The sequence below is a fragment of the Wasmannia auropunctata genome, unplaced genomic scaffold (assembly GCF_000956235.1).
Source record: "Wasmannia auropunctata unplaced genomic scaffold, wasmannia.A_1.0 LD334196.1, whole genome shotgun sequence".
NCBI lineage: Eukaryota > Metazoa > Arthropoda > Insecta > Hymenoptera > Formicidae > Wasmannia > Wasmannia auropunctata.
In genome coordinates, this window is record NW_012028694.1 from 551,507 (window position 1) to 567,205 (window position 15,699).

The 15,699-nt window shown below is 44.3% G+C and overlaps 1 protein-coding gene across 1 annotated transcript in view; it reads left to right on the forward strand.

Moving 5' to 3' along the window:
• The first annotated feature begins 14,960 nt into the window (after nucleotides 1–14,960).
• Nucleotides 14,961–15,699, forward strand: part of LOC105459358 (39S ribosomal protein L2, mitochondrial) — a 1,936-nt gene continuing 1,197 nt past the window's right edge. Inside the window, exon 1 of the mRNA XM_011705306.1 lies at nucleotides 14,961–15,241. Coding sequence (XP_011703608.1) covers nucleotides 15,013–15,241 — 229 coding nt within the window. The 5' untranslated portion in view covers nucleotides 14,961–15,012. The remainder of the gene's footprint in view (nucleotides 15,242–15,699) is intronic.

Consider the following 15,699-nt stretch of genomic DNA (forward strand, 5'->3'; position numbering starts at 1 on the left):
TTGCTTTCTCATGCTCGGGCAATTGTCCGAAAATCCTAATTCGCGCAGGTGTCAGCTTTCGAAGAAGCTTTCTTGTAAAAGATCGACAGGTATTTATACCTTCCCGTCGGCTCTGTTCGCACGCGCCACTCGTTGATCGTAAGATACGGGGGTCCGCCCTCACTTTCCCCCCCTCCTCCCAAATCTTTCCCTTTTAGAATAGAGTGCGCGCCGGCGCGCACGCGTGGGTATTAAATTAATGTAGTCGACTCCGTAGCCGGCGATTAAACAAAGGGTGAAAATTGAGCACCCTCCCCCCGCGACTCAGTGCCGATGGTGAAACCGCCGACGGGTGGCGCACAAACACATACACTTTATGGATCGCATACACACATCTCTCGGTACGCATCCCGCGTAACACAATCGACCGTGTCTGCGTGAAACGCCGATTTGCGCGTACACGTATACGCGCGAGCTCTCGTACACTGACGCACGTAGCGGTCTCACGCTCGAGTAACCACTGCATGTGTACACGTGAACAAAAAGTGTGCGTGTATATATGTGCATGTGTATACGTTCGATAGAAGCACATATCGCATATATACGGGGTACCCCGGACTATCTACATTTACATTTTTCTCGATCTACAGAACCAATTTGAAACAAATTGACAAAAATGCCATTATGTCTTAATTATTATTCAGGAATAAGATTAGATATTGAAATCTCATTGTTCACCTAAAATTTTAAACAAATTTTATTTTAATAAGATTCTTATTATTTTTATTTTTATTGTCAGAGATTGGTTACAAAGTTATTTGACCAATTCAAAGATTTCAAAGATGAATGTTACGAGAAAATTAAAAATGTTAGCGCCAAATAAAATATATTTGCTAGAAAAAACTCGATATTAATGTAGAAAACCTATAGATTGCAAGGAAATCTGGTAACGCAGGACACCCGGTATACGGCGCGCCTCTATACCTATGTACACATCGGGGCGGCCGCCGTGGGGTGGCCGGGCGCGGGCTTCGTTCGTTGAATGCGGTTTAATATTAATGGGAACTGATGATAAGCAGCGCAAACAAGCGTCGAGTCTCCCGGGAGAGATCTGCCTTCTGTTAGCCGGCGTGCAGCGGGGGCCCGATACACGCGCGTCGCACACCGACACGAGACACGTCGACGAGAGCCGCGTTGCGCCGCGCCGCGCCATCGGAGGCTACCGTCATTCGTGGTTACCGTTGCAACCCGGGCGGCGTAGGGCGCGCAACGTTCCGAAAGGGCAGAGGGAGAGGAGCAAGAGCTACCCGGCGCGCGGTGCACAGGGGACCATGCAGCGATCGTTTACGCGCATCGTATACGCACGTGCCCTGGGGTACGTGTCTCGTCGCGTCGGTGTAACGCGTGTAAATCAGCGAGAAAGGGGACGGAGGGGAAGAGCGGAAGAGGATGATCGTTTGCCGCTACTTAGAACGCTCTCGCTCTCGCTCTCGGACCCCTGCCGCGGGACCCGCTGCGGATTGCGCTCAGCCAAACTATTCGCCATCGATGCCTGCCCGCCGTAAAGCGAGTGTTTGCTCGCCAAATTAGAAAACCATCGACGAACGACCCGCCGAAGGGAAGCTGTACGCGCGCAGGCTGGAGCCCGTATCGGGCAAGTGGTCGCAGTCAGTTCCGACCACCGTTCTGCTTGAAATAACACGAGGGATACCGGTGGCCGAAGCGTAAAGGCAGGCGTCGATATAGCCTCTTATTAACGGAATGCTATAGTTAACTTTAAACTTGGCAATGTATCCTACAATATGTTTATCTTGGCGATGTATCCATTTATTTCTTAAGCTCGTAATTTCGTAGTTCGCAGATGAAATTTATCTTCAAAGTTCTTTACAATTTTATTAGTGCGTATTACGCAGTTTTCAAAGTAAATTTAAGATTACAATTTAAACTTCTTTCACTTGTCGAAATATGCATTAATTTTTTTACCGTACCATTATTTCTAACTGAGTCTACGTGACATTTTTATAATTTAAAAATATCATCTCAATTGTAGTGCTAAATAACAGCATGTCGAATGTTTGATTCTATGTAAAGACGCGGTAATTTAACGGAGTACTTTATAAAACCACTATATATAATAATCGCGCCAAGTCGCAAGATTACGTCGGATAATAGTGCGCGAAACCCAGCGATTCGATACAAGTTTAAAACTCGCCACAAAAGGCGGAGTTAATCGAGAGCCTTTGTTCTGCGGTGTGTGGAACAACGAAGGGGTAAGGGGAAAGGGGGTGCGATATCCAAGCGAAATCGTAATATCATCAAGGATTTCACAGCAGGACATCGTCGCGTTTGACGCGCGCGAAACTACGAACACTCGCGATTCGCACACATTGCGCATTCTAAAAAAAAAAAGGAAGCAACACCCTAAAAAAAAACGTATAACAGCAAAAAATCGAGCGACACACAAGCTTGGGCCAGGAAATGCGAATGCGATGGCGCGCGCGCGCGGAAGCGCGCCCGTAGAGCGCGGGGCTCATATCGTATTAATAGGCAATCCGGACAGCCGAGGGGTGTCATAAACTCAACCCCCTAATACTCGCCTAAACTACCTCGGTTAAATAATGGAATCCCTATTCCCACCTCCTGACGCCACCACCGCCGCTGCCACCGCCGCCGCTTCTGCCACATTTCTCTGTGCGTCGGTTCCTTGCTCGTCGGCGCCCGACCACGAGCACGAATCGTCGTCGTGCTTCGCGCCCTCCGCCAAGGTTTCTCAACGCCGAAGACGCCGGGCATGCCCGCCTGTACTCGAACTGGGAAGCGTGAATTAGCTATCGTCCACTTGCTAATTCATATCCCGGGGACGTATCACGCTCTGGCGTTCGCCTTGCCGGTGTGGATCAGTTAATTATAAGCATACGCGTCATTTAAATTGCAATTGAGTATTTTGCAATAGTTCGGCCGGGTTGATAGGGCGCAATAGCTCGCCCGTATTGTCGACGGATCAAATTACAGACACACGTCGCTCGGCGATGAACCGCGCCGCGCTCCAAAAAGTGGCAATTGCGTAAATTGGCTCTGCCATGAACCGTGTCGCGTTTAATTAATCGGCTACGAGTAGGGCAAATGCGAGAGGTTATCCACTCCCAGCTGTAAAGCTTAATTCGCCGAAGCACTGTAATCTGAAATCGCTTACTTATGAATCGCTATGATAAAGTATTGATTCATAAAGTATTGATGCCTTAACAATGATTTGTGTTATTATTATTTTCATTCATGTGTCAGTATTTGCGATCGTATAATTGATCTAAAGAAATTACGTTTACAACTTTTGCAATATTTTATAAAACGCAGAATAATAATTTAATCATCTCGAAAATTTTATAAGATTGTGATTTTTTAAACTTGCTTTTTCCAATTTGATTCGGTTGATTACTTAACATTATTTATTAATAATGATGTCGCTATAATCACAACGCGATAGCTGTTTGCCGTTGACATTGTTCATGCAAGATTATTCGGGCTTGTTCGAGTTATTTTGAGTTTGTGCTTGCAAATAAAAGTTTGAGACAGAAACAGAGAGAGAGAGAGAGAGAGAGGGGGGGAAGGGGAGGAGGGTAGAGAAAGCAGAGTCTCCGCCCGCGGCGATCTCATTGGGATGCGGCTTCGATTCAAAGTTTGCGTAAACGTTTAAAATAGCGTAGCGAGAAGTTTGCACTTGAGCTTATACCCAAGCACGAATTACCATTCGCCTAAGAGCTAATTAAGAGATGGTTCCATTCGGCGGCTCGTCGGGGAGCAACTCTAGCGGAAACAAAATTCCACCGACCTAGCAACGTGTCCTGACCCCAGGATCCGAGACGCGAGGATGGCGAACCCTCCGTCGTTCTGCGATATCTATATATACGCCAGGACCAACCTCGAGTAATCGTTACGACGTACCGTAGACAGATAAGAGCATCGGCTGCTTCCGCCTCGATTCCCTCTTCCTTCTCTTGGCCCTTCGTGTCCCTTCGTTTCCCTTATCCTTAACTCCAAAAAGCATACAGTTCTACCGGATTCTCTCTCCCTGGAGTCGACTCAGATATCTAGAGTGGATTCCTAAAGCGGCGGACGATCCTCGATGAACCGTGACCGCTCAGGATCCAGCGAATCTTCCGTATCGGATAGCGGGGCAGTTCGGCAAATTCGATTCACCGAATGTGTACGTGATGTTTACCCGACTTGACTTTTAGACAGACACATCTTCATGAAAATAGGCTATTTTATTTTTTTCTAAAAATTTCCTCCCGGCGTGTCATTTACTACGATAGCTTTGGATGACACTGTTAAATCAGCGGCGTTGTCAATACCCTTAAATGAGTTCTTTAAAAGCAACTTAAATTGAATCTAAATTACTGAAATGTTTATGTTATAAAAATATTGCAATGCGATAATTTGTGAGAAAGATTATTTCACTGAAATATTAATACGTCAATTTTTGCCATAAGTCACTTCTAGATTTAGCATCAGATGGTACTCTTAAGATATTTGTCGCAAGTTTGTTTTCATAAAACATTTCATACAATAATACACGTGAGAGCCGATAGCTATACGAAATGTCATCAATGAAACCATCAGATAACTACTTTCCATTTGTTTTGCTTTTCACGTGAGAGGAGAGGTAAGTTGTAAGTCTGAACGCTTCGCGGCGCACGAAAGAAACGAAACGGCATGGAAAAGTAGTCGGAAATCGTAAAGTGCTCGACACCTCGGTCCTCCTGGACAAATAAGACAGCGCGCAAGAGGATGAGGCGACGACGACGACGGGAACGACGCGAACGAGCGGCGCGTCGTTGGATGTGAGACATGTCGTGGTCGACGAGAGCTCCGAGATTCGGTCGTCTTCCATTCAGCCTGAGGAAACGAGAGAGACGAGGACAAGCGGATCAGAAATGGTAAGAGAGAGAAAGCGAGACGGAGATAGACGATGATGTCGGCTGGGGACGTCAGGGGCTGAGGGTGGCAGCTAAATAATAATTCTCACTTAACTAACTCGGTTAACTAGCTTCGCCGCGGCTAATAATAAAGGAGTCGTCGTACGTTGAGCATCGCCTGGCGGTTTGTCGAGTCTCTGGAAGAGGGGGGATGAGAGAGAGAGAGAGAGGGAGAGGGAAGAAGAGGAGAGGAAAGGATCGTTTTCAGAGGATAAGGGTGGGGGGAGGAGGAACGTTGGGTGCACGGCCGCGGAGCGCGTCGAGGTCTGAAGTCAATTTGTCGGGGAATGCGTTGGGGCAACACGTGTGACACTCGCAAGACCCCCGTCTTCTTCGTCCCTCTTGGTCTCGTGCGTCCCACGATTAATATGCTGAAAAACCTCCATGAAATCTAGGCGAGACGCGGAGGGTCATCGTATGGAGGATCCCGAAAAAGGCAATTAAGCGTTCGGCGATTCGAGAGGAACGATCGGACCAGACTCGCAGTCTCTTCCGGAGGGAAGAGGGTTCGCTCTTTTCGATCACGGAGTGAAGTGATCCGTAAATGTTTCCTGGTGACACGTTTAACGTTTTGATCCTCGTTAAAAGATATTTTTGGTAAGTGAGCTTAGTTGGAAGATGACGTAAATTTCCCTCCATTTTTAATAAAGATAACAATTTTGCAAAAATATTTTACGCAAATCCCATTTTATATATTTATAACGTAATAAAACTGATATAAAATCAACGTTCTGTTTTTAGTATCTCAACTATTACATGGATCATAATATCGGAGATACATATTTTAGATCTTTTTAGATTCTTGTTAAAAGTTATGCGTAAAAAACAAAAATAAGTTTTTTATTTAACACGAATTTCCAGTAATGCAGACAAACAGAAAAAATATTTTATTTTATTTTAGTTCTTATTTCGAAGAATAGACAATTAGTCGGAGTACTAATCGGGAATCTCGCTTAAAAAGCAGACTCGCCGTCTACTCCGAAAGACGGAAAGCTCGAAATGAATACGAGGGAGATGAGTATCCCCGAATTCGTAGAAACTTTTTATCTTAACCACGACTTGTCTGTTAATATGTATTTTTTATTAGGAACTCATGTATCAGCAATAAATTAACTGGTTCTTCTTTGCAAGCGTAGCTAAATAAAGCAGAGCTCCAAAAAACAATCCATGTCAGATATTTTTAAACCATTATCTCATCTCTTATAATACATTTTTATATGGATTGTTTATCACTTTAGTAACACTTTAGTATTTTTTTGCATTATCTCTGCATTATCTCTATTACATATCGTAATTTTTATTTTATATATTTTTCTAAATATATGTATAAATTAAATATCGTGCAAATTTTTCGGTTATAATATATTAATTACCAGAATCAAATAAATATTTTGTTATGGATTGATAAATTGCTTATTTCGCTCTATCTTTTCGGATAAATTCTAATTTACGCGAAATTCTAGAATCTATTAATAGAGAGATATAAACGTTTATTCGCATCATTAGACCATAATATATTGTTCTGGTACACGAATTCATTATCTATTAATGGCATAGAACATTGATAGGTAAGAACCAAGTTAGAAACCGTCACGAAGATCCTTGAAAATATTGTTTATCAATTATTTAAAATAAAGTATAGAACGTTTCGAATAAAATATTTCGTTTCAAATTTAAGTGTTCCAAAAATATCTTCTAGTGATTATTGATTTTCTTTGAGACGCAGTGACGGATGAGAAGACAATTAGACAGATATTTTCTGGGACGAGTTGGCGAGTTGTACGCGCACCTTCCTTCTTTTTTTTTTCGGCGGTCCAGATTCGAGGATCCGATCAACCTTTCGGTCGTCGGGATCGCGTCCGCAGCCAGCCACTACGTAGGTATCCACTTATAAACACGACCCTACTTACTCTTTCCGTAGTCCTGGCCTCGTAGGACTCGCGTCAGAGCGGTAAAAGGGTAGATAGATACACGGCACGGTATTAGTAGGTATTAGGTGTTGGCCTGGGAACGATTGCACGTGCTGGCGAGGAATCCCATCCCTCCTGCGAGTTCGGATAATTCTTTAAGTGCTTCCTTTCCCCCCGCTCGCGTCGCTGCCACCCACGACTCTGCCGCTCTTACCCGGGGGCCGATCCTCGGTCTCGACCTCTACCCCCGGCTACCCATCAGACCGACGTGCTCGCGGTGCCACTTCAGGATCTATATACGACCCGCTCTCTTTTCCTCTCTTCTTTGTCGTCCTCGGTGCCGGGATACCGCCGGGTAGCTTTTAGCAATTTTCCGTATGCACCTACTAATCTCCGCTTCTGAGAGGGAGAGAGAGAGAGAGAGAGAGAGATAAAGAGAGAGGGACGCCTTAACGTAATGCCGTTAATCTCCTTAGCGATGCGAAAGTTAAGTGGCTTCAGATTGAATGCGCTGTAATGAGTACACGAGAGCAGTGTTCTGATATCAGAAGAGAATCTAATGTACATAGCCGTGCTATGTACATTAGATTCGAGATATAATCTTAAAAAGGATTGTAAACTCAAATTGATAATGATTGTGTCAAAAGTAGCAATTTCAGAAAAGAAGTTAATATGTAGATTCTAAATAACGCTTATTAATTCATTTATGTATAGAGATAATTTTTTTACATCTTCTTTGTATATACATATAATAATTTTTTTCATAAATGGTTATAAATTACAATAATTAATAATTATAATTATTGATACTATAATATTTCCAGTAACTTTACGTCCAATCAGCAATTTTATAAGTGACGCTTTTGTTCGCGACAATAATTAAGTTAAAAAGTGTAATTGTGTAATTAAAATGTTGTAAGCAGTTTAATAAATAGTCAACCATGCTATTCGATAATGAATAAGAATTTAACCACCGTGAATGTGCGCGATGTAACGTTTGACTTGATTTCCGCTTGAATTTTCCTAGCATCCACGGTGTTTCCGTTAATTTGTCGATCCCTGCGCGTCACATAGCGCGCGTGTTGCATCATAAATAGAGCATTACTACCGCAAATTTGAAACGCCGAGTTTCATAATTGCAACGATATTACTACACGCGAGGCTCGTAACTTCCGCAACTGGTTGGAGTGGCGCGAAGCGGCACACTGTGTGCCCGGTAAATGACATAATTATCCCTGAATGAGTACGCGCGCGAATCGACCCCCGTGTAACCCCCGCGAATGAGTAAAATTACTTGCATGGCAGCCAGTTTTCCGTGTCTGCCTGCTCTCGCGCGATGAACAAAATAATCCCGCCAAGTACCCTATTTACATGCCGGAATTGTGTTCGCGCGTGCACCCGATATAGCACCAAGTTTGTCGGCAAGGACATCTCGGGAAGCCATTAAAAGGGGTGATGCCGGGACGCTGCCGCAGGAAAGTCAACGAACCGTTCGAAGATGTCCGCGAACATCTGGATGAAATTAAGTCGAGCGGCTCTCTTCCGCAGACACGCTGTCTCCGGTGCGTTTCGACAGTTTCGTATTTCTTTGTCCCCCTCGTTGCTATTTATTTAAAATCCGCATCAGTTTTCTATTCCGAACGGAAAAAATAACAGATATGGAAACAGAAGTGATATCCCCGTGACACGAGTAATCTCTTAATCGCAAGACATGATAATGCAATATCAATATTTCTAAATTAGGATTATTGATACTAAATGAATATCTTCGATAAAAAAAATGCGTAAATAAAATTTCGTTGCCATTTAACAAAAATAATTAAAATTTTTCTATACAATTCAAAATATAACATTTCGATTAATAACATTTAAAATTATTTCAACTTATTTAAATATAGAATGCAATGCATATGTTATGATTAGGAATACAGACTTGGAAAAATGTAGGAATTAAGTATGTAAATCCATTTCTCAGATTAGATTCAAATTTCAACAAGCTAATTAGTGAACAAGAAATTAATGAGCGTTAGTCTGCGTAGCATTTAAGAACTTGTACAAGCATTGAAATAGGTAATGTAATTTGTGACACGGACGTTCTCACAATTGCGCCGAATAACGATCTACACCTCGTTGGCAATCTCATCAGAGTGCCGCAAATAGTAATTTCGTACTAACGAGAGAGAATTCAAATAACATAATTCACCCGAAAAATTATCACATAACAAAATATGATTCCATAATGTCTTACTAAAATCGGGATTATAAATACGCGGCTTTTTTTCCGCAGCGCGTAAGCGTGAGCGGAGCGGCATTAAAATTCCATCGAGTTATCCGTAGTTTTGATATTCCCGCTCGTTTGCCAGTGCGCAGCATTTCCAGCGGGATTTTTTTCCGTGCGTTTCGAGCGCGCGTTGTACAATTAAAACAAAAGCGAGCGCGAGCGCCGGACAAATACGCCCGGCACCAGGAAAGCGCGGCAGCGGCGACGAGTATTCGAGGTGCTTCGACATATTCGCGGCTCGCGTGCAAAAAAAGAAAAAGAGAAAACAAAAGAGAATCGGTCGTTAACACTACCGTGGCTGAAGACAATCGTCGGTAGGAAAGTCCGTCGTTTCGCGTCCGGATATTACGCCAATGGTGAACAATGCGCTGTTCGCCGGGAGCAAATGCGAAAAAAATAAGTAAAAAAAAGAACAAACAGGAGAGAGGGAGAGAGAGAGAGAGAGAGAGAGGGGAGGAGAGAGTCGAGTGGAGCGAAACGTGCGGGCGTTCGAAAGCATCAACCTCACCGGCCATAGAATTTATAGGTAATTATTTTTCTCGAGCGTACGGCCCGTTCGCCAGTATCGAGGACGATGGGGAGAGGGAGGTGGCGCGGGGCCGGGGGTGTGTAATGGGGGCTGCGAATGAACCTCGTCAAGCGAGAATCCGCGTCGAACGGCGACTGCCATTGGGCGTGGAAACTAAAGCCAGATCGTGTCGCGGATGCGGGCGTACATTTTCTACGGGATCATATACACGGAGAACACAGCGGAGGCCGAGATAGAGCGCGAGGGAGAAGGACGAGGAAGAGCCACTGGCGGTAGGATCGCGGATGGAGGATGAGGGAGAAAGCGGCGGCGGCGGCGGCGGCGGCGGCGGCAGCGGCAGCGATGGAGGAGACGCGACGGAGAGTGAGAAGGACGCGCGAGGGTTGGGGGTATATAACGCGACAATTGCCGGATGCGACCGTTCGTGCGAATTGCGCGCGGGGAACTTAGGTACCGTGTACGCGAATCTCCGCGAGGAGGAGATGCAGGCGGGAGAGGGAGGGGGGAGGGGATGGAATGATGGGAGGACGAGCGGTGGTAGAGATGAGTGCGAGGAGGGCTCGAATGCGAACGAGGGTGAGGGGTTGTATAGATACGTCCCTGCGGCGGTGGTTTGTAATATTATGATAACCCTCCCTGCCTACGCCTGGCTGCCTTCCTCCCTCCTACTCTCTCTCTCTCTCCCTCTCACTCTTTCTCTCTCTCGTTCTCGCTCTCCCTCTCGCTTCCCTTCTACGCGTACACCAGGCGGCCACCCTCTTTCAGCGGCCATGTTGCCGGGAAATATGATTATTGTTATTATTTGCACCCTCCTTCGGTCGTATCCTCCTGACTCCTCACCTCTTCGTAACAGTCCCATCATCCTACCGGCGTGGCTGCCTCCGTTCTCTCTTTCTCCATTCCCCCCTTTTCTCTCTTTCTCTTTATTCCTCTCGCGCAGCATCCCCGCAGTCGTGCCATCCTGCGTAATGCTTCGCAGCTCTCTCCTCTGTACTCCCCTTCTCGTCACGCGGATCTCTTTCCCTCTCCCGCCCGCGCCGCCGACTCTCGCGTCATCCTGCGACTCCATTCTCCCGCACCCCCGTTCTCCGTGTGTAGATTTCTCTCCGCTGCCGCTGGCCGACGAATTGAGAGGAAACGAACGAGAACAGGGCCGAAGCAACCGCCCGTCAACCGAGACCACTTTCCTCTCTCGCCCCCTTCGTCTTTCGTCGTGTATCCACGTCGTCCTTTCTGCCATCCTTCTCCCCCTTACCTGCGGTCGCCCGGAAAACTTTACAATGCGAAATGATATCCCTGCAGCGCATCGCACTTTTTGGCTCGCTCTTTCTCTATCTGTCTTTTTACCTTCCTTTGTCTTTCTCCCTTTATCTTTCCTGTGGTTGCGCGTGGGCTCACTTTTTTCGTCGTTCTCGCTTCCTCATTCGCTCGTTGCGCCTCCCCCGCAGCAGCTTTCCGCGCGCGATTCATTCCAACTCGTCCCTGCGGAAACGTTTCATCGACCGCCATTCTCGGCTTTTTTTCCTTCGGGCTTTTTCTCGCCTCCTCGAACTTTTCTCGCGTGTCTAATATCAAGGCTATTTTTCAGCGGGCGAAAAATCCCGCGTGAAAATTGCCGCGTCGTACGCATTAAATACCGCTGCTTGCGATCAATATAGAAGAACTTGCGTGATATTATCGCGAGAAAAACTGTATTGCATTTAAAAGAGTCGCAGTTACGGGTTGTGTAAAAATAAAAATTTTAAAGCACGATAATTGTATGTTATGTAACATTTTAGTATAATTTATCTCATTATCGTAGGCATAAAAAACTTTTTCGTTTCCTTATACAAAATATTGTCTTGTGATGTAGCAATTACAATTTTTAACTCTTCAGAAAGTACACAGTTTAGTATGTTAATTTTAAATAGCACGCGTCGTGAAAAGTAAGTGCGCAGCTCACGTTGCAAACAATACCGTGACTTTTCCTGATGCAAGCATGTGCAAGTTAATTATCACACTCAGTTGAAAAATAAATACACAAGCTTTAGCTTTAGCGCGAGTTGCGTCAGAAATATACAACGCACATTTGAATTTTAAACGCACATTTAGCGCTAAATGTAGCCATCTAATTCTCATTGCGTTGTCCCATTTCATCTGTTTACATTGCGCGTATGCGATTTTCATATTAAGCACATAAGCATAGAATCTGACACATTTAGTGTTAAATGTAAAAGGAAATGAAAGAATCATAATTTTCAGGGGAAATTAGAGTATGTTTGACAAAGAATGTTGCACGATCCGCTTCCAAAGCGTCTCTTGCAATATCACTTTATAGTTCTCATTATAAAAAAAGGGCTCGATAATTCGTGCCTCTAAACAAATAGAAATGGTAGTCATTTTAAAGAGACATATATAGCTCTGATACACGTAATTCGTCGTAAACTCGCTTAATCGTGTTATTTGAGTCTCTCGCCGTAAACCGCGGGCGTAGGTATATGTATAACAGTAAGCGTTGAAGATAATAAGGTGCTCAGGAATAGTGTGAAACAAAGGAAATGTTAGGCGTAATTGAAAACTAAGTGAAAATAAACCGTAGAAAATAAAAACAGAAAAAGCGATGCTGGGAAGTTCATTTTGGGAGTCAATTTTCGCTCTAAATTATTCAGGAAATTTGTCGAACTTGTTGATAATGCGTGAACAATATGAGAATATTATGAATATAATGCGTTTCTTCGAAAAATTGTATCTTCTAAATTTTAAGCGAATACAGAATAATAGCACGTCCTGAACAATCGCGGCTCTCGTATTCGTAATTCTCTGCAAACATGATTAATATTATTCGCGGTTGAGAAGTAGATACCGGTGGTACGTTTCAGATGTAACAGATGTACCTTTACTACGTACAATTCTCGTAGAATAATAATGATTACGGGACAATGTTGGAAAACGAAAGGAAAGAGATGAAAAAAAATGATGGAAGATAGGTATCGAGGAACAGTAGGAGAAAGTGCGACAATAATGAAAAAAGAAAAGATACGATTAAAATAAAGCAAGATTAAGAAGAAGACTCTGAAAACAAAGTGTAATGAAGTTGGCATGTTGGTCGTGATAACGGTAACACATAAACACAATACGAGAGTGTTCATTAGTTAACTGCCGCTTGTTTCGGGAGCTGCTCGATCGCTGTTAAATCTAGACGAATAGAGCGCAGCGACGCGCTGCTGTACGGAGACATAGCTCCTAGTATGAGTAATTCTCTGTAAACTCGACTAATCGTGTTATTCGAGCCACTCGAGTCGGGCACGCGTAGTTATGTAATGATAGCGTTAAAGCGTTAATAAGGATCGCGGCTTGAGAACGGAACGAAGAAACGAAGGAAATACGCGGGCGGTGCGCGCCTAGCGCGCCGAAGGTGGTATAAGGCAAGAAGAAGGGATGAACGGTGGAAAACGGTGAAGGATGAAAGGGAGCGCGGGGAAGGAAGTGGGGGCGGTTGGTCTTTCGGTCGTGGGTAGTCGCGGGAGTCGTGGTAATAAATGGGCAACACGAGCGCTTATAAGGGGTAGGTAATCTAAAGCTTTGGAGGCGGCGGCGCAACGGGGGCTGTCGAGAGAAAGGGCGGGCGAGAGGCGCGGGGGAGGTAAGGGTGAGACGAGGAGGAGGAGGAGGAGGAGGAAAAGGAGGAAGAGGACGATGAAGAGGTAGGCTAAGCGGGGCTACGGGGGAGAATGGCGTGTGTAGGGTGAGAGGGTCTGGTTGGAGGAAAGCATAGCGGAGGAAGGGGTGGATAAGGGTGGTTACGGGCGAGGGTGTGAGATAAGGTATAAGGTGGGTAAGATGGCGGACAATTTGCCGCTCGACTACTCTTGCCCGCACCCCTCCCTGGACGATTCCAACCTCCACTTGCTCCAGCCCCCCTTCCGGTCTATGTACCGGGTAATAGATGTTCCTCCTTCACGACCAACGCGGAGACGCTGAACGCGCGCGCAAAAGCGTACACCATCCTCCTTTATCTTGAATCGTAGTCTCTTCCCTCGCCATTGCCTTTCTCTCTCTCTCTCTCGCGACAAGACAGAGGAAGACAAGAGGACGAGGCGGCCGGGGAGGCATGAACGTGCGTGACGGTGAGAATTGCGCGTGCACGTGAGGCGCGCATGTACATACATACACGACCGAGAGAGTTGCGGCCGCGTTTCACCTACACGGAAAACTGCCGCTCTGACGGAGTACAATCGTCGGTGGGTACGTAGGTATTTAAACGTTCTCCACACACAGTCACCCGCTGCGCCGCCGTCGCGCTATCCGAACCCCGCCATCCCCTCACTTTCACCCCTTCTTCCCGTCCGCCCCCTGAGCCGTTTCCGTCGGCGTCCCCTCGGCAGACCGCACCAGCGTGCTCTCTCTTAGCATTCCATCCGCCATCTTCTCACTTAATAAAATAATTACCCCGGGCCAATTAAGCGTTCCCCTCTACGCCGTTCGTCCGTTTCCTTTATGTGGGATCCCGTGCGTTCTCCGTAGACGGCGCGCGGCTTTCGCCGATATAATATAGCGCAGCACGTTATTTGAGCGTTTATTTGTTATTGCTTTGCGTGGCCAAAATCTTAAGGAGTCTTTTAACTAATTGGCACGTTATATTTGTGCGCGTTTGCGCGACTAAACTTTAGCCTTATTATTAGCGCCGCAGATAGATTGCTATTGCTATATTTGATTGACTTTGCGTAATTATAGTACAATTTCGAATTGATACGACAAAATTTTAATAAAATCAAATTGCATTTTGTGTGAAAATTATCAAATCTATTTGTTAAAAGTGTGCGCAGAAAATTTTTGTATAAAATATGAATGGATACAACAGTTGTTTTTTTAGTTTTAAAATCTTTAAATATTTTTGGAGATGTCATTAATCCTTTGCGACACACACAAGTCAGAAAAATACAAAAAATTAATTTTTTTCAAATCAGTTAGTTAATTTGTAACTAACAACATATGTTCTTTCTCTCAATAAAAATGCAGTTAAAAATATGCATTCTACAGTACGCTACTACATCCGATTTGAAAATATTAAATATTAATCTTTCAAAAAATTGTACTTTAAAAATCTTGAAAAAAGTACATTAAACATTATGCATCACAAATGTATGTAAACATCACTTCAGCAGTGAACTCTCTTGATTATTCTTGAAGCTCTTACAATTATTTGCGCTTGATTTTATTAAGCAACACCTACCTTACTTTCCAACGATGAAGGGATATCGGTGAGAGCACTGAGAGCTGGTGGAGCTACGGAAACAGCTGTGTTCGAAGATGGCACCACTTCTAAATTCAATGCCTCATTGTAGTTCAATCTGATCCAAGATGTCTGCTGCGGCATTGACACGTCGCGTTTTTGGTCAACAAACATTTAATTTTATCGACTTAACGATTTCGGTGTTATCTCAGGTGCCAAGAAGGTACAAGTGGAAACTCGTGAAGCTGCCAAAACCGGGCATTGGCATAGGCTATCGAAGAACCGTCCATTACAAGGATGAATACACGGTGGAGCCTTTACAAGTAACCAATCTAGCAGGGAGAGATCCTGTCACAGGTACGTGAGACAATATCGTTATTCCAGCATCATCTTTCCCTTTTAAATTATACGCATGTAATATCTTACTCTTACTAGTAGTTTTTCCTACAAATTAATGGGGATAAACTCAACGCTGTTCAACTCCATGCTTGCATTGTCATGTAGATGGTTACTCTTGAAAACTCTGACCTCTGTTGACGAAAGTAGAAACCAGACAGTTTCTCTCTGGTGGTAACTGTTGAAAGATAATGCAGATAACTTATCGACTATTATGCTAGATTAGGCGCAATTTATTTAATTGAGAAAAATTTTTTATATTACGAATATTAAATTTAAAAAAATATATTTGAATATATATATATACATATTTATACACGGAGAGAATTTTTTTTTTAAATTTACCCTGCAAATCATGTTAATTGTGGGACAATATAGTATTTAGGCAAATTTTACTGTGCACTACAATAAATTTTACT